Source organism: Trichoplusia ni, chromosome 6 (assembly GCF_003590095.1).
Source record: "Trichoplusia ni isolate ovarian cell line Hi5 chromosome 6, tn1, whole genome shotgun sequence".
NCBI classification, from domain to species: domain Eukaryota; kingdom Metazoa; phylum Arthropoda; class Insecta; order Lepidoptera; family Noctuidae; genus Trichoplusia; species Trichoplusia ni.
Genome location: NC_039483.1, coordinates 751669 through 772244, shown reverse-complemented (window position 1 = coordinate 772244; position 20576 = coordinate 751669). Strand labels below are relative to the sequence as shown.

Sequence of the window (20576 nt, the reverse complement as noted above, 5' to 3'; positions counted from 1 at the left end):
ATTATTTTAATAGAAATATAGAAAAAATCAATTCTGAATAGATAATGGATACAAATTATTTATTTTGATTCCTCAGTAGAAATTTCCAAAAAATTACAATGCATGCACCGAAACGTTAAAAAATTATTAAAACATTTACATCTGTAAAAAATGATTTCAATGGTATTTTAAATAATATTTTCAGATGTGTTTCATTATATTTTCAAAAATTTTAACACGTTTTTTACTTCATGAAAACCGAGTTTAAGAATAAGTTTTTGTTGAAAAATATGTAAAATATTTTTAAGAGCTGTAAGATATGGTTCTGATGCATAAAAATAATTGCAATTATTTTTTTTTTAGACAGGGCCTGCCAGATAATTTCAGTTTATTTCATTACTTAGGTAAAGAATCAAAAATCAATGTAAATCTAAATCTATGTTTCATTATTAGTATAATAAAAGTAACAAGAAGCTAGTAACCCAGAATTAAATATATCGACCAATGCCAAGTGCGAACGATGGATTGATTTTTACGTCACCCTTCATTCAAGTCGCTACCACGGCGGCGCTACATTTAAACCTTAAGTACAAAATAATCCGGTAGTTAAAAATTTGCTGTTAAAGTGTCAATAGAATGTGACCACGTTGCTGTATTTAAAACAAATCTTTTTAAGCCATAGGAAAACCGTGCGCGCATATAGAATATTTTTTTCTAATACGTGAAAAGGTGAGAATTTTTTCATTGTATTTAGCGTATTCCGTGCATAAAATAATTATTTTGCCCAATTTCTACTCTTCTTCACTCGATATTGACCCTATGTAGGCTTTAAAATAAATGTGCCTATGCTAGGAATATTGTCAAATAACCTCCATCAATTTGAATAGGTATCTGCTTATTACACTCTTTTTATGAAGCAAGATACATATTAAATTTGACTGATAAGAGGACACGGGTCAACGTTATTGATAGCTACACATATTGTTAACTCCTCTGCTAAAATTGATTAACGTAAAAATGCACGAAAAATTAACATACAAAAGAGTAAAATACATTCACCCCGAATGTCTGTATCGATTTTAATAAATTGAATTGCGATTAATTGATACGTGATTATTAAATTTTTTAATATCGAGCAATTTGCCTACTGGTTCAATTATTAAAATTATTTAAACTTTTCGATAGATTTTCAATTAAATGTTGTAAAAATATCGATAACCTGTTCGCATTTTCGTACAATTTTCGATAAGATTCGTTTATCTTGTTGTGATTTTACTATCAAAAAATGCTGCCTATGGCTATAGCTTATGTTATCCAACAGTAATGATATTTTTTGCGTGATTTTAATTGATTAAACATTATCTCAATAGTAAATGGGCGCCTTTAGTGTAAGAAATCCGCTCTTATCTTACCTAATTTAATTATTATTTTATTAAGATATCGGTTACCAATCGATCTTTTTTACGCGACCGCGAGGAGGATAATATTATTACTATTCAATCTGTGATGTTTTTTCTATCATATTCTAAGTTCAAAACTTTTAAGTTATGAATGAAAGCATATCGCTCAGCCGTCTTTGCGTCTCTGGTAATACGGTAGGGAGAAACACGATTTGCCCCAGTTCTAGCCAGATCGGCGTGCCCTTGGATGTAGAAATCTGTTTGCATTTCCCCAAGTTAAAATAAAATAAATATTCTTACTTTTCCGGAAGTAAATTTTTTAAAGATACCGGACCCCCAAAATAAATACGGAACCTTAATCTGAAATCATTTCGGTCATCCATTGACGCATTTGTTTACATAAAAAAAGTAAATTTAAATGTACTGCATAAAATTAGCAGACTTGCTGAATTTACATTAATTACAGAAGTTAACAAAATTTAGTTATTTAAAAATATTCGCAATTGAGTTCAATGTTGCGTAGATAAGTGTGCAACTAAATACGTATAAAATTTATTGAAATCCTCACTAAATTAATAAATAATTATTTTTTCATAATATTATCAAATAATACCGCTTTTGTCCGTGAAAACTTTTTGCTGTTAAAATGACTATCGATCTGTCTATGACAATGACAAGAATATTTCAATTATTCTTAAAAAAAAGTTTTTTAAAATTTCTACTAGAACTAACATTCAATATGTATATATAATTTTTAATATTAAAAATTCATATTAAACATGTTTATTGAATTTCGATTATTGCCGATATTTCTTGCTGCAAATATTCATTGATTTACGACTTTTACACTCTTAAAATTGGCTAAACTTCCTAGGTAAGTTTTATAAGGTTATCAGAGTCAGATGGTGCTGGAGTGCTTCTGGAACTGCGCATTATTCATTAAAACACAGCTGTTACTGCAGTACAAAACTACAGTCCCATAAAATTTTGACAGTTGATTGTCATTTCATGCTCCAGTACCACCTTTCTACCTAGCTAAATATACTTATATCGCTGTAGAATCTTCGAGGTGACACAATTACTAATAGAAAATTGTTTTGAGTGTCTGTATGCCTTAGCTTTGTAAGGAAACTTGATGAACCTTGAATCATACCCAACATCCATCATTCCCAGATCCTCATATGCCTTCATGAATCCATGTGCCTTTTTCATACATTTTGTGTAACTTCCACATTAATAATTTATTCATGATGAAACACAAGATAAGACATTAGTCGTCTTCCAGCGTGTTTGTTGATTGATTGTAGCCATGGGCCTTATCAGAAGTTAAACACAAACATTTTTAATTGTCTAACAACCGCATGGCTAATTAAGATAGTGTGCAGAATAATAGTATTAATAATTGTATTTTGTTCATGCTTATTTTTTAATAATAATAATAATAATAATTTATTTACTAAAAGAACACGAACAATTCACAATGCATAAATTCAAAGATACAATTTACAAACTTTATAACCTCTGCCTCCCAAACTAGGTATTCCTGTGTTTTGGGAGTCAGTGATCCTCCATAGGAAATTAGTTTTTTATAATTTTCAGGTAAGCATTCTAATAGTTGACACTAAATTTAGAAAAGTTTGAAAACGGAAAACAAAGAGAAAAATAACTAAAACAATTAAATAACTAATTACAAAAAATAAAATAAAAAACAAAATTGTGTATGGTTGTGTGAGGGTGTGTGTGAAGGTTATGTGTGTAAGTGGTGGGGGTGTGTAAGGGTGTGTGTGTGTTTGTGTGTGTGTGTGTGTGTGTTTGTGTGTATGTGTGTGTGTGTGTTTGTGTGTGTCTGTAATGTGGGATGTGTGAGGGTGAAATTGTTGATTGGTTTTTGAGGCCTTTTTGGTATTGCTTAATAAACACTTGAGGAACGACTAGAAATAACCTTTTAAAAAATATCTGTCTTGTTTTCCTCTTGCAATAATAAAGCAATTATTTAATAATCCTACTTTCCTACAATCATTTACCTGCCTTTTTGATCCCGTTTGTTCATCCGTTATAAGTATATCTTCTCTAAAGTCAAAAGTCGAGTTATTGGTCGACCCTACTTGGATTTTTATTTAAATTCTCTGATCCAAAACCCTCGGAGAAGTTAAATCATTGTTATAAACCAGTTCTGAGATCCTGCCCAGCAAGAACCAGATCGACTTAAAATCTGAAAACCCTTCCCATCCTTCAGACTTTAAAATTTGAATCTTTTGTCGAGACTTAGGCCTGAATCACCGTAAAACCAATACGTTTAGTATAACCATTCTGCCATTCTACTTCGTCGAAGTATCCCTCCAAAAATGAGCGGAACGGAATGAAAGGAGAAAATTTGATCTTAATTTTTTTAACATAAATGGTTTGTTCCAGGATAAAATAAGCTATGGCTGCCCCTATCAATTTGGACAAGCCTAGATGGGATCAAAGTACGTACACGGGACGTGCCAAGCATTTCCTTTTGATGACAAACCCTCTGAACTTCTTCGCTTCTGAGAGGAGCCTTGACGAAGCCAAGAGGGTCGTTGATGAATATAGGTAAAGTATAGACCTAAACTTTGTTTTATACATTTATCTTAAACCAAGATATGGGACAACGACGACGAACAAAAAAAAAGCTTTGGACTCAACTGGATTTAGACTGGCAGACTATTTAAAAAGATAGCAGGAATAGGATGGTGCGAAGAGGAGAATTGCAACATTGTGATGCCTATGCCCCCCTAGTAGTGGGTTATTCACGACTGTTGATGATGATTAAATTTTAATACGCGTACGTGTCTTCTCCTGACATAGCAGATTTTTGCCGGCTTTTAGGTCATAGTCGTACCGACTAATATGGCATGATATTCTTGAAAATTTTGAGTGAATAAAGCATGCAGCCACACATCTTTAAGATAAGAGAATTCAGATGAAGTTAAATCATATAAATATAACACTTACTCTTAGATAATACTGATTATTAGATACTCAAATACTACATCAATCATCACACACTACTTAACATTTTGACTATAACATCCAAAGATCATGTTTGCAATTATCCTTCATTTACAATAATAATATAGTTTAGTAAATCGATAAGTTATCTCACTATCTATCGATACGAAACAGTTATCGATATAATGTAACCGTTTATATTTGTTACACAAAACATTATTGGCGTCCGTCAACGTTGTTTTGAAAATAACGAGCCATGACTGCGTTATGAACGGTTGTTATGAATGCACTTTAATTTTAATTGTCTTTAAAAGGAGAATGGATTGTTTTCTACAATATCTGCTACAAGATGTGACGTCCTTTGAGTTGCTAAGGTAACTGCTTACCATTTGGCTTGGGGAGTACCTACTTATTAGGAGTATTTTTGCAATTCTGGAAGCGAGATGCCTGTCTACATCCTGTAGCGCATAATCATGCTTCTACTGCTACAGCTTTACCTTGGTCTTACAGTTGTAGTCTTCTTTTTTCCCATATGGCACTTTCGCCTGGTATGGTACCTACCTGCTGCAAGCTTAGTAGTAACTATTCTCCTTAATTCCAATCAGGAAAACAAAACAAATGCCCGCGGGTTACGATGAGGAGAAGCTATGGGCAGCGAAGTACCTTTACGACAGCGCTTTCCACCCCGACACGGGGGAAAAAATGACGAGGATTGGGCGTATGTCCGCCCAGGCACCCATGAATACCCTGATCACGGGATGTAAGTATAAATAACAATTAAATCTAATGAAAGGTGCTGATCACGGAGGGCATGAAATGAAATAATTTATTCTGCAAGTAGGATATATCATCACTTTTAAATGTATTTTTTTTTTGAGAACGTTAGAGTCGAGATTTTCTACCATCCCTGAGAAGAAATGCCGAAACGAACTCAAGGGTCACAGTATCTTTTAAAATCCAAACAATTTAAATATAATGCATGTATAGCATAGCGTGTATAAAATTTTGAAATAGTTTGATATTTAAAAGTAGACAAAGGTCTTTAACCTCGATTTAAGGTGTAACTATACCTAGTTACACCTTATGGAAGTGGAGACTAATAACTATTTACCAATAGTTATTAGTCTCCACTTCCATATGTTTCATGAAGTTTCATCACCTTGGTGCGTTTAATCTATGTAACTTTTATTGGTACCTTCTTAATTTTTTTTTCTTGAAACGTTCCTAACCGTATTAATTGTATATTATTACCAGAAGGTAGCAAAATTATTGGATGATATGTTTTTTTTTTACTTCTTTTCAGGCATGATAACGTTTTATAAGACAAAGCCTGCAATCGTTTTCTGGCAATGGTTCAATCAAACGTTTAACGCTATAGTTAACTACACTAATCGATCAGGAGACGCGAAAATCACGACTAAGTAAGTTTCAAATTTATCTTATTCCTAATACCTTTTTGACCAGACACGTCGATGGTTAAATAGTACCTTTTTCAAAAACCAGCAAAGGTTGTTTTCCCCATTGTGCAGAGAAAAAAAAATGCTGTAGAACGAAAAAAAATCGCTGTAGAAAAGAAATTATTTTATCCAATTCTTAGACCAACCCAATAAGCACACAAAATTTCATGAGAATCGGTCGAGCCGTTTACGAGGAGTTTAACTACAAACACCGCAACACGAGACCTTAATACATTAGACGATAACCGCTGGACTTCATAAACGATGTCCAGTTAATTTTGCAGTAAGGAAAGTTTTTAATGCGATTATTTTTAATTGTTTATAGGCAGCTATTGGCATCATACTGTTGTGCGTGCGGTGGTGCTTTAGGTACTGCCCTGTACCTTAACAGCAAGGTTAAGGTAAGATCGATTTGTCTAAACTTAAACAAAAGTTTGTTAAAACCAAATTAGTCCTAGTTTAAACCAAAAATCAAAGGTATCATCAGGATTTTAATTTCCGAAAAAGAATATTGCATGAAACAGCATAGCATATCAAAAATGGAGGTGTATGTATTTTCTGGTGACTGAGTAAAAAGGTTATAGAAGTAGAACTGGTATGCTTAGATATTTTTGACCTTCAAAACGTGTTATTTAATCGCCTAATTTGAATAAAGGAATTTTAATTTCGTTTCGTTTTGGATTTAAAAACAATAATATCCTAGCAGTAGGAGTATTTAGTGAAATATGACATAAAGGCCTGTTTCACCACCGCCCATAGGTTCCCGTTAAATTGCTTGACAGACTTGATCATACCAAGAATGTCTATTTTTCAATTTATCTGCCAGATAGCGGCTAATTAGTGATTGTGAAACAGGCGCTAAATGTTAATTCTACATTTTTATTTTTTATTTTGCACTGTGGACTACCGGTACAAATGTAACTCCTTCATGCTTTAGTATGAAGCTCTAAGGATGTCTTTTAAAGATCTCTCGTTTCTTTAAAATAAGACCGCTCTTTTGTGGCAAAATTTTACTGTGTACGTTCTAACGTGTGCAATAAGGAATACCCTTTCCATCTAAGACTGAGCTCTAAGATTTAAGTCAGATAATTCTGGAAGCCATAATTCCAAATCACTTCAAGTTCACACTTTAAAAATACGATCAAGTTTTACTATCAGTATAATTATCACGGAATTTATTCTGTCATTATAATCAGCTATTTTCGTATCATAAACGTTTCCACGAATTTACGTCACGGAGGTGTGTCGAGGTGTTTGCTTGGTAAGATCGTGAGCCTGTATTGACATTGGGTAACATCTCACGGTGACTAGAAATAGTAATATGTCATAATATTTATATAACATGACGTAGATGTTACGCCCCAAAATTGTTAAGAAATATTTGGACTAGCTGACGTTTTTACCAGCTTTTGAAGGGGGAAATTAAAGGCTTTGACAGTTTGTAGGGAATCTGGGACATGACAAATTTAGGATATTAAGATGTCATGCTGACACTTTACACTTAGGGAGCATGGGGTATCTATCATCGCCAACGGTCCTCGTAAGTCATACACCAGTTCAGAAAATTTCTGGAAGAAATGGAAGTGCGTCGGCTATATTTTTATAGATGCTTTTGCGCTGTTAATTCTAAAAAAGTATCCTATGTGATATTGGTTGAGGAGATTCGCATCTATGAGTAGTAAAGAAACTTTCATACATTGGTAATATTAGTAATAGTGACAATGTTTACATAAATCAAAAGACAGATTGACAGTCCTATTCCCCATATGACTGTCAGTCAGACACAAAACCAGTTAATCAATTCTTTTGAACCTTTCTTTAGCTGAATGGGTTTCCCGTCGATGACGTCAAAATATTCACAAACAAACTCGTGATAAACAGATTAGCGGCAAATTGAACACATGATTGTTCGTTTATCGATTACTATATAATGCGATTGTAAACATGTTACGTTCGTCTGAAGTTTATGTTGTTGTGTCACAACCCTTGTTTTGCATATTGCAATGTGTTGCTGTTATTCGCAATGTTGTATGAATAAATAGGTATTGGAATTATACAAAATTTTCTAGTGAATGTTTAAGAAAGTTAATTATTCTAACCTGACTAGCATTAGGTATGATTCTGAATTGTAATTTTATACTTCATCCTTAATTTGCTATTTTTATTATATATATTTATATAATATATATATATATTTATACGTATCGCCACTTCTTGAGTCTTCAATATGCCAGTGTTTTCCGAGTTTACTTTTTAGGGTTTTTTTTAGAGTTTACCTCGCTACACAAAGATAAAGTTCCTTAGCGCGGCAGTTGTTTAAAAAAACCGATACAAATGCGATCGAAGAAAAATTTGTAGTAATTGCATTTTTTCCGTCCGATCTACTGAATGTTTGCTCAAGTCCTCTCATATATTGATCCGAATAGTTGCGCAGGTGTGAAACAAAACAACTATAACGATGGTAACAGCTAAGAAAACTCTTACCTAAAGTAAAATAGATCGTCCGTTATATTGGCATATGGCTACATTGTTAATTTTAACAACCTGTCTTTCTTGGGCCGCCTCTAAATTGAATCTTTTGTGTTACAGAATATGAAGCCTATATTCGCACGGTTGGTGCCTTTCGCTGCTGTGTGCGGCGCTAACTTTATCAACATCCCCATGATGAGGAGCAAGTTAGTATAGAACCTTTTTTCCAGCCCTGCGGCCGATATAACTTGAAACGTAGGGAAAGATCTACAAAATATCGCCGTCTCTCTCTCACACAACATGCATGTATACTTTGATCTAGCTGTAACAGTCTTTTACTCTCTTTTTCGAACTGCCAAGTTATATCAATGACGCTGTAGTTTGATCTAGATTCGTCAGATAAGAGTGTGTTTCGTTAGTTGCCTTGCGAGTGTCTCTCTTTCACAAGGAGAATAATTCGGAAAAGACTAAAGACTTAAGAATCGACCAAAAGTCAGAATAAATGAAGAATAGGATTCATACTTCTTCGTGCCTTTAATGTTACATGCAATGATTTCCGAGTTTATCGCGTATATTGTACAGAAAACTAGAACTCTTTTAAAAAGTATTTAATCGTTGTTACTAAAATCGATCCCCAGAAGGTAGATTTTGTCCTACCCAAATTACCCTGTAGAAAGACAAAAACTCCGAAACTATTCGTTTATTGTATCAGTATGGAAATTCCACTTTAAAAACCCTGTCATTATCATTTTATTTCATGAGTGACGATGAGTTTATCATGTTTAGAAATATACCTATATTTAAATATAAGTTTAACAGTTGTCTAGTGTCATAATAGAAGTTTAGCTTAGTTTGAGATTAGATTGCAAGTGTTAAATCTTGAATGGTTATTTTTAACGGTTTTAGAAGCGAAAATGTTTAAACAAATACAAATTCTTTAAGAAAACTGACAATTTCTGATAGTTGATTACACTTTAAAATTATTAGTTTATAAAACCTGAATTACACCTCTTGAATCACACTCTAAACAACAAAGAAATCAGTTAACGAGAGCCTGCCGCAATAAACGCAACGATAAGTCTGCACACGTCCGTACACACTGAGCATTGAGCGACAACTGCTCAAAATTCCTGTCGCTCGGTACTTATTATTATTATTATGTCTTCTTACTTCTTACTTCTTACTTCTTACTTATTATTATGTCTTCCTGACTATCCACATAATAGAACACATTTTTTAACATATTATGTGTATGTTTCAGTGAGGTTATAAACGGTACGCCAGTATTCACCCCTCAAGGTGACAGGATCGGGGACTCTAGGATCGCTGCTCGAACTGGAATCTTCCTCGTCTGTATATCCAGGGTCGGAATGGCACTTCCCGGAATGAGTGAGTATTGCACTCTATAAATGTTCAATACTTTGAGATCCACGGTCTTTATGGTGACGATTGTGACTATATCGGGCACGGCAAATGAAGAAAAGATATATTATAGTTCGCAGTTTAGGGTTATTTGAAAAGTTAACGGTTTAAATTGATTGGACTATTTAGGTATTTTCGTTAAGTGCAGTAAAGAGTAATTTTATTTTTAGTTTTGCTCGGGTTTTGCAAACAATGTCGATTGCTCATGTAAGCACAAATAACATCGCAGTAATTTATTCTCAATATTTTTGAAAGGGGCTTAATCTTTGCCTTACTGGCGCTTAGGAAAAAGGAGTATTATTTTTTGACTAAAATTAAAATATCGGAAAATTATCAAGAGTCGTTTCCATGTATGCCGCGTTATCCCAAAACATCCACATCATGCTGTGGAAATAGCTTAATAAACACGACGAGCTCTATCCATATCAGCCATAATAAGTTTACTCATGAACTCTGCAATATGTGACCAAGTGACTATCGATCGTTATACCTAAAAATATACTGTAACAGTTAAATGCCGGAATAATACCCTATTGTGATCGAGAAAAAGTTATTGTTTGACAGAAATTATAAAAGATAATTTATTTTTCATACTCCATTCTGATATAGCTTCGATATCACACTATATTAGTCACAGAATACAATAATTTGAAGTCTTCAACGAGGCTTAGGAAACCTGAAATTGTGTCTGCAGTCTACACTGACTTTCAATCCACCAATTTCATATAGAAAGCTCAAAATCTTGGATTAAACTATTTAGGAGTGGAGATATATAAATAAAAAAGTAAAGAACATGTGGTAATAATTGAAGGTGATTTTAAGAATCAAGAGAATTATAATGCATGTGTAAGTACTTAGAATAATTCTTGAATTGCTTCCTTCTTTTCCTATCCTTAGATTTTCCATCCCTGGCAGTAGATTATCCAATTGTCTTGTTGTGGAAAAAGGGTTGAAAATAACAAATACCTGTCCCTTTATAGACTAAACAAAAGTAACTATGACAAAAAAATGTATTCATTATTTATTTATTTAGTACTGCCTTGCAAAGGCAGTTATTGTACATCAGCCTATGTACTACTCCGTACAGCCTACTCAGGCCATTGCCTAGCCCATACGGAGAAGAACACTCAATCCTGTTAAAGCATTCTTTTATTTTCGTAAGTAATTATTATTTGTTTGTAAAATACCAAAAATCCTTTCCCACCTTTTACCTGCATCCTCACCTAGCAATTCATAATGTTCTATGTACATAAACGTCAAAAGAGTTGCAGTCTCTCTGTTAAAAGAGCATACGACGCCATGTCATCTCATATCGCAGCCCCAAGCTCTAAGGGAATATTACGTTCCGTCATTGGGACATTCACTCGTAATTACCAGTACAACTGTAATGTCCCTAGTGGCAAAGAACAAGGCTACGTCATAAGTCGAAAACATTTAGAATTTTGTCTATAGAACAATTTAGAGTTGAAACTTGAAGCCAGTTTAAGTAGAAGTATAAAATTATAGAACTTGCCATGTCGTTCATCGATCAACGAAAATTTCAGTTAGTTTAAGAAAATAGTATTATATAGTATAGTATTATTAGATTCGTGCCTGTAGAGTTTGAAACGTAATTGCCGTAGATGACACAGCAATGGAGAAAACATCGTTCTCAATTGTTTTTCTTCTTTTAGCTATAACTCCAATGATAACTGACTATGGTACGAGGCGGGGTTGGTTCAAGAGGTATCCGATGTCAGTGATGCCGTTCCAACTGCTCCTGGTGGGTCTGTCCCTGACCGTGTGCACTCCGCTGTGCTGCGCTCTGTTCGAACAACAAGCCAGTCTCCCAGTCGACAAGCTGGATCCTGATCTGCAGGTAAGGAAATGTATTGAAAGCATCCGGCTTTCCCAGAATATACGAAATTCATAACTATTTCCTCAGGCGAAAAAGGAGCCAAGAAGACACCTATTATGCACGCAATTTTTACTTTAAGTGAGGTTGGGTAAGTGGGACTAAAACTACCCATAGCGCTAGTATTCTTAAAGTACTTTTTATGACCGGAACAAAAATTCGGTTGATTGATTTTCAAAAACCAAGTTACAGTGGCTTCTTCTGTGTGATTTACGATTTGAATACTTGTTCTAGAAGATTTTAATTGTGTAAGTATTGTTTAAAGTTCAAATTTTATAATTCGCCACTTTTAATTTAGTAAAGTTACTAGTTCTTTAAATATAGGTACTTTTATATTGTTCTTCAGCACCTAACCTCCAAAATGTGCAATGGGACATTTGGGTCTCAATACCCGGTATTTGTCGACACTCATATCTAAGAGTTAAAAGATTTAAGATAGTCGAAATGATTTTTAGTTTTTTGGCCTTTTTGGCTTGCTTAGTGGCCATCATTGTTTAGTCTATACATAACAATACATATTTAATCAATTAAACATAATCATAAAGTGGCTTTTTGACTCCTTGACATTTTTTTGTCGAAATACAAGAAAAGAATAATCAATCGCAAAAGTTTTGGATTCAAATAAGATTTTTGCCACTTTAAAGTACCTACTTTATATCTGAAATGTATCGACCATACACACATCATCAACATTAAAGTTTAAAATTGCGAAAACTTTTATTTAAAAGACGCCAAATCCAAATCAAAAAAGTTTTTCGCGTAGATCGATCTTATTATCTATCGATTCAACTTATTTGAAAAATCGCTAATTGTTGCTTAGACAGCTTAAAACCGTAACCGGTTAAGGCGGTTTTGTTATTTGGTTAGGTGTTAAATGGATTGTAATAAATATGGAAAGTTTATAGATAAAGGTATGTTTGATGTTTTCAATATCACAATAGGAGTTTGAGTTTAGTAGCAAAAACCAAAAACGTATTTTTCTAAAATATACAGAGGCATAGTATGCAGGGGCGGATTTCTCGATATAAAATTTTTTCGTTCTTTCTTTCGGCTCGGCTGCCTGTAAAAGCTCAGAAATATAGAATCCTGTAATTATACAATTGTCTGTATCCGATTATTCTTAGAACTTTTGCTCATCAATGTCAATAGTTCATGTAATTTTGGTACTTTTCAGCTAATAAGGGGCGGCAATCTTTCGTAGGCCTAGGGTAGCTAACGTTTGAAATCCGCCCCTGGAAATATGTTTCAGTTACCCCACCTCACGGTATACAAAATCTTTCTGGCAATCTTTTTGGCAATTTTAATAATGCGTTATTGATTAGTATTTTTGACTTTGAAATAAAATGAAGTAATTAAAAGAAAAGCCGGAATTAATTGAAACCCTTGATATTTACAGGAAGTCGTGAAGGATAAATTCCCCAAGGAGACCCATGTGTACTACAACAAAGGCCTGTAAGCTGTCATCAAACCTAACCTACCTTGTTTAGATGTTAATGACGCAGCGAGTTTAGAGAACACTGCCCGTTTTCCTATATTTCTACCATTCAACCTTAATACGATGTGCTCTTCAAGGACTGTTACTGTTGTAAGAGCGAGATGCCACTACCTGCTGTGTAATGCGCGTCTCGCTTCCACAATAGTCATGATTTAAGAGCACATGGTATATAGGCATAAAACATACCTACGAAAGTGACCCGTGACGAATGGAGGCAGGAACGGGGTGAAGATGTTAAGTGTCACATTAAACCTACGAGTCATGGTTAATTTGAGTTGGCATGTGCTGACTGCACATATGTTCACTTTGTAACATGGTAGGCGTGTCGCCCACTTGTAAGTTGAGGCATGGTCAAGAAAGAATGTTCGTGAACATCTGCCGCGACTTCGTCTCAACTCTGTTTTGCCTGTGACGTGACTCTAGTGTGTCTGCACTGTCTTTTAATCCTGAAGCAACTGTAGAAGCGATGCGCCGCTGCGCCCTCGTCTTGTGGGCGACGCGCCTTATCCAACACAATCTTTGTCAATGATAGATATAGTCAATTATGCTGATTGTAGAAGAAAGTTATCGTATACAATGTGTAATCTGATTGACATGTATTAAAACGTTGTGTTTTTTTTGTTAGAACTGCATTGGACGTCTATACAAACGTCAAACTGTCTGTGCCACGATGTCCTTATTATTCCTTGATTCCGATGCGCGTTTTTAATGGATGCTAATTATTTATAAAACCCCAAACCGTATGAAGTAGTTTACATTGTAATTTAGTTTAGAAATCGTTGCTGCATTAAATCGATCGTTTCACTGATACCCACATTATGCGGTCGAGGCCAAAATAACTCTGTTATCATATTCATGTAACGAATTCCATTCACAGTTTTTATTTTTCATAGTTATATTCTAAAATGTTAATGTAGGTAATGTTCTGTAGAAAGTTTCGGGTGTCAATGTGGAAATAATTGATGTGAAGGAGCAGAGCGCCTACCACTGCCTCTTAAAGTAATATTTTTTCTGGTGGGGAAGGGAGATGGCGCTCTACGCCATGTATTGCGCTGTCCCCCTTCCACAGCCTTAATTATATTACTTTAAGACGTGGCAGTAGAACCCAGGGACCCAATTCTGCTATTAATGTAAATAACAGAATCGGGGCCCAGGACCAAGAACGCTAACGCTGACGGATCGATCAATGTATTGAACTAACAATTCAAAGTCAATTCACTTGTGGAAAAAGAATTTGAATTTTCTATTTATGACTACGCTGATATGAACTAAAATAGCTTAGGCCCCAGATGTGAATGCGTTATGCTTTAAACATTAAAAATACAGACTTTTATAAACATTCCTAAGTTTGCTTTTTTATATTTGTTAAGCTCAATATATTTGGTTGTGCGCCCCGTAGATCTTTAGTAAGGGGTATTTATGAGAATTATTTTAGCAATAATATAATGTGCAATAACATTCCAAAGATTATTTAGTAACTTAATTGATGTATTGTACTAGATATAAATAATATTCTGACAATAATTCATTGTAAGACTTGATCTTGTTAGTCAATGGATATGCGCATGTAATGCCGCTAACATGAGATGAATTGAATCAAAGATGTATCAAATAAATATGAATGTTTATTTGTGGCCTTTTTTATTCACCAAATACAACTATACAGTCAGCACACCCTCAATTTTAAGTGGTTTTATTTGGCTATTATGGTTCATGACTTAATCAGGGCGGAAAATGTTGGCCCAAACATTTTCCGCTTTGCCAATTAGTATCGCTAAATCTACAGTCTAGATTCCAGATATACTAAATCTATAAATTTTATAAGAACTATGTAAAACAGACTCCAAAATATTAATAAATTTCAAGAATCTTTGCTGTTTTTCTTTTTTGGCTCTCGCCAATGTGCATATTTTATATACATTATTAATCCCTATTTGTCTCAAAATCACCTGATCTTGTTGAACTGCGGGTAATATAAATTACGCTGAAAAAATGTAGGGTAAATATAGGGTACGTGCTGCCTCGGCGCATAGTTATATTATTCCAATTGTGGAAACGAGACACCGCACTATACGACGTATAGCTTCATCCCTTTTCCACAATTACTATAATGTTACTCAGTAGTGGTAGCGACATGACCGACATTGCAGAACTGCAGAACAGAATACCAATAATACCACATCACCTCGACCACTTCTACATAGTTACCCGATGAAATCCTAACAAAACCATTGCATTCCAGCCGTCGTACCAGCTATAACGAACTGGGCGACGATTCACGGCTGGTTCAATCGCTTTCCGATGGCAGTGATACCTTTCCAAATATTCGGCGTCGGAATGTGCGTCACTTTTACCACGCCTTTGTGCTGCGCTCTGTTTGACCAGAAAGCCAAAATCAAAGTTTCTAGACTGGAGCAAAACCTACAGGTACACGATCCTGTAGAAGACAGGCTTTATTGTAGCCAAAGAAAGTGGCGGAGCTAATGCTGTAGCACCAGAAATGTTGGATAAGTTGCAAAACTGACAAAAATGCCTTTCTTTTTCATCCAAACATTTTTTTTGTCAGATATATCGCCATGAGTTTTGCAACTTACTTGAAATTTCTCCCGGATGAGCAGGGCCCGTTCTAGTGATGACTTGGAGACTCCTCGAAATTTGCATAATTTTCTTCTTTTATTTATTTTATGCAGCATCCATGTATCATCAAATGGATACGCCCTAGCTCTTCTACCAAAACTTGTTTGAAGATCGTTGTCTTCCTTTTGAGTTTCCTCAGCTTACGTAGTATTTGCACAACCTGTTAATAGATTATTCATTTGCAGGACGATATCAAAAAGAGATACCCTACCAACACCCCTATGTATACCATATACAATAAAGGCTTGTAGACTTGAAGATGTGATAAACCAAAGGATATTCTTGGAGCAAGCTGTATGACCCACGCCTACAGTTTCAATTCCAAAAAGAGTTTGAGGAACGAACTGATTCCGTGGCATTTCAGTGATTACTGTCTACGGACTATGGAAGACCCTCGCTCTCACTGTGGTTTAGCATAAAGGAAGCCTGGCCTATGTTTTACCGATACTGAAAGCTTAGCCGAGTCAACCGATACCCCTTCGTGCGTCATCATTCGTCTCAAAACAATTTAGGTTTTAAACAAAAATATCAGGCTCTAAAAATACAGACTGCAAGAAATAACAAACGAGAACATATTAAGCGGTTATCAATCGAAATTTAGTTAAGAAAAAAAAAGTAAAATACTAAAATATACAAAAACAACAGCTAGAACAGACAAGTAATTTTTTATCGTTTGGAATTCGTCTTTAACAATATTAAACATCTCGGGTGTAATAACATTACCATTTAAGGTCTTATCAAATAATTTTGTCGTTAATCTTAGGTGCTGTGCAAAATATGTATTGCTATAATCGAGTTGTATTAGCTACGTGAATACAAAGCTTCTGATTGTCTCGCCTACTGCGACTAACAAAACGGGAAACATGCACTATGAAGAGAGTTGGATAAATTAATATTCTTTTTTTATATGGTTTTGGTCATAATTCGAAATCAGTGTTCGACTTACAAAAAAAATACAATTATGACAGCCAGTCTTACCATGGGGTACTTTGTTACCCATCAAACAGGTTGTTGTGCAGACCAGAGGTCCTACCACCAGCTTGTAAAGATTGTTTCTGTTGTTAAAGCGAGACACCGCTCTACTTGTGCGGCCATCTCGCTTCCACTAGAGCAACAACGCACTGGAACTGCTTTATATGCTGGTGGTAGGATCTCAGACCACAGTTATACCTGTAAAATACGGTGAACAACCGAATCTGGCTATACTGGACGCCAACTCCTACAAAAAACCAGAAATGGTTAGAGCTGAATAGAATTTCCCAGCGCTGATTTTAAGCGCGCACATTAGTCGATTTATAGGATTTAGGCGATCAACATTACTAAACACTTTAAAATCATACAATATTTTTTTGGATAGTATTGTAAATTTTTCAAGTTATCCCGCCAAAAAAGAACACATAAGAACACTCCAAACTGCTTTTGTTACGGGGACAACAAAATCACATATATATCATATTCATATCATTTAGCTTTTCGCCCAGACTTCGATAAATGTTGTTTTTGCATTGGGTCGTAAATATATTTTGGCGTTACTATTGTTATCTATACCCGGGGTGCCAAATGCATCTAAAATCTAAAATGAGGATTATTTTTATATGCGTATATAAGGTAAATTATTGTAAAGGTTTCTAAATTTTTACTTTTTAGAGTTTATTTTATACATATACCTACTGACAATAATTCATTGTGAAACTTGTACTTGTTAGTCAATGGATATGCGCATATAATGCAGCTAACATGAGATGAAACAATGTATCAAATAAATATGAATGTTTGTTTGTGGTTTTTTTATTCACCAAATATACTTATAAAGTCAGCACTCCCTTAAATTTTAAACAGTTCTAGGATGGTGCATGACTACTGGCCCATTTTTTCCATTTTGCCATTAAATATCGCTAATTACTGCTGTCCAGATTCCAGCAGAAAATAAATTTTATTCACATTAATTATCCATGCCAATCTTAAAAACTACAAAAAAATGTTCTACGCACCATGTCAGAATGCAAACATTATCTGGTCTGCAGGTAATATGTTTTCCAAACTTTTATCACCTTCAATAGAGTAGTGGCTTCTTCTAAAAACCTATTAATATATGGTATTGAGGTGGCCTACTGGGATTGTGGAAGTGTGACAGCACTATAAGTCGTAGAACAGCATCTCTGTTCCACCACTTCAATGATATTTCTTTACGAGGAAGTGGTAGGACAAGTACATCTTTGCCACTCTTTTGATTTTTAAAATGTCATCATTCAATCTAAACAAAACCATTGCATTCCAGCCATCGTACCATTCTTAGCGAACTGGGCGACGCTGCGCGGCTGGTTCTGTCACTACCCGATGGCAGTGATACCTTTCCAAATAACCGGCGTCGGATTGTGCGTCACTATTGCCACGCCTTTGTGCTGCGCTCTGTTTGACCAGCAAAGCCGAATCGCAGTCGCTTCTATGGAGCCAGAACTACAGGTACACGACACTTTAGAAAAGATCTTCACAGTCGCCCAACAAGATGGCGGACTATTATGTTAGTTGCAAAGCTATTGGCAGAAACATAATATTTATCTCGAGAAACCAAGGCTCGTCGTAGTGGTGATTTTAGGCCTTTTCGATTCAAGTCTAAATGTGTGATCTTTACAACATCCAGGCATCATGTAACTAGCTTGCCCTAGCTCCTTTTCCAAAATTTACTTTTTTTTCTTTCACTTTTGACAGCTTGACTACCATTTATTATTCTTAAAATATTATAATTCATTTGCAGGAGATAGTCAAAAAGAAATTCCCTAAGGATCCACCAACGTATGGTGTATACAACAAAGGCTTGTAAACTCTACGAAGGTGTGATAAATCAGCGGATATCCATGAAGCTGTAACGACCCTAAACGTATTCTAGTCAAAATGAATATTTCAGTTTGAAAAAAAACCGACCAAGCAAGTCGGACTCGCGCACGAAAGTATTCATACCATTATTTATGAAAAGTATTTTTTTTTTCTATTGTTAAGTATTTAATGTTAAGGCGACATTGGAAATTGGCATTTGGAAAATTTTAACTGTGTAAGTAGCAGAGCTACCATGGTTAGTGTGATACGCCATGGATAGCGAAGTACTTAAAAGATGCAAGGTTGACTAACGAGAGGTCGTGAGTCAAACTCACCGCCGCGTCAGCCTTACGTGAGAAAACCGTTGCATCCTTTATGTATTAGGTAATTAAAAAGAAAAAATATTGCGAAATCTAAGTAATAGGGTCCCGTTTTACGCTTTTGTTACGGAATCCTAATATACAGTGGTTAAGGTATTATTATTTTTTATTTCTTGTTTTTCCTACTTTTTTGGTTGGAAAACTTGTAAAATTTTACGAAAGAATTCGTGCGCGTAAGTCTCACACTTGGCCGGATTTTCTTAAATTGTCGATTATATATGATATACGATTTTCGATTTCAGACTGCTTATAACAAGGGCACAGTCAATGGTTTTTTATATAATTTATTAAAACCAACCTCGATAACTATTGTTATTGAGTACGTAAATATATTTTCGTATCGGTCTTGTTCTAGGTGGATCGAAAATAAAGGAAAATCACTTGTGTTTGTTAAAGTTACAGTGATGTCTATTGATCTAAATTTTAGTTTGTGGAGGTTTTGTACTTGTCTATGGATAAGCGCATATGAGATGCGACTTTGTATCAAATAAATATAAATGTTTATATTTGTGGCTTTTTATTCACTAACACTTAAATACACCTAGACTTGTTATAAAGTATTTTTTGACAGCATTTCCTCAAATTTGTTTTTTTTTGTCAATAAAAAGAAAAAAATGTTAAATACCTTTCCTAAATTATTTTGCCCTGCTGTTCTGATAATTTCACATGTCCCACGCGCCATGATATAATGCAAACATTACCTACAGGAAATTTATACCAACGAATATTCCACCAACGTTGACAAATGTAAGATTTTTTCATTTTTAATTGAATATACTTGTCTGAAATCGTGCATGTACAAATTACACTTAGCAATGCAGTTGTGAAAGCGCGATAGCGCTACACATGTCGTCTCTCTTCCACACGTGCACTAATATTGCATTGTGGAACTGAAGAATTATCTTTTCCACAGTACAACCATCTCTTAAAAACGTTTAACAAAAATCTTAACGAATCCATTGCATTCCAGCCTTCGTGCCATACGCAACCAACAAGGCGGCCATGAACGGCTGGTTCGATCGCTATCCGTGGGCTGCGATCCCTTTCCAAATAGGCGGCGTCGGATTCTTCGCCCCTTTTGTCACGCCTTTATTTTGCGCTCTGTTTGACCAGAAAGCCAAAATAGCAGTACATAGACTGGAGCTTAATTTACAGGTACTTTACTTTAAAAACAGTAGTGGAGGAGAGTTTGAGTAATCCATGCACCATTTAACGGATCATTTTACGTTGTATGTATAACCTCCTAAATTATTATTTGCTTGCAGGAGGAAATCAAAAGGAGATACCCTAACAATCCCCCAACGTATACCGTGTTCAACAAAGGCTTGTAGACTACTTGAAGATGTGATTAACCAAAGGATATCCATGAAGCAAGTTGTGTGACCAACGCCTATAGCTTAATTACAAAAAAAAAGCAATGGACTGATAAACTAGAATATCGTACCTAAATAAGAACTCACCCTATGGCTTACCATAAAATAATATTGGTCTATTTCTTTCGATTCTGAGAGTTTAGCCGCACTGACCTACTACCGATACCTCTGTGCCTCGCTATTCGAAACAAATTGTTTTTTTCAAATATGGGTATAAAAAACATTAACCTTGAAAATAATAAAAAAATATCCCACAACTACCTAAACACAAAACTATTTG

The 20576-nt window shown here is 34.9% G+C and overlaps 1 protein-coding gene across 4 annotated transcripts; it reads left to right on the top strand.

Moving 5' to 3' along the window:
* Positions 1 to 501: 501 nt before the first annotated feature.
* Positions 502 to 20475, top strand: LOC113494835 (sideroflexin-1). 4 transcript variants are annotated; one of them, XM_026873327.1, is made up of 9 exons: positions 502 to 708; positions 3792 to 3956; positions 4961 to 5115; positions 5659 to 5776; positions 6138 to 6213; positions 8402 to 8487; positions 9543 to 9670; positions 18008 to 18192; positions 18485 to 19175. In XM_026873327.1, the coding sequence occupies exons 2-9, from the start codon at positions 3805 to 3807 to the stop codon at positions 18548 to 18550; spliced, it is 966 nt and encodes a 321-aa protein (XP_026729128.1). In that variant the 5' UTR covers positions 502 to 708; positions 3792 to 3804; the 3' UTR covers positions 18551 to 19175. The 4 variants fall into 4 exon arrangements, with proteins under 4 accessions (XP_026729128.1, XP_026729127.1, XP_026729126.1 ...); XM_026873326.1 differs by lacking the exons at positions 18008 to 18192; positions 18485 to 19175 and adding exons at positions 19894 to 20078; positions 20189 to 20475 and having other exon boundaries at positions 503 to 708; XM_026873325.1 differs by lacking the exons at positions 18008 to 18192; positions 18485 to 19175 and adding exons at positions 15335 to 15519; positions 15915 to 17074 and having other exon boundaries at positions 504 to 708.
* The last annotated feature ends 101 nt before the right edge of the window (positions 20476 to 20576 follow it).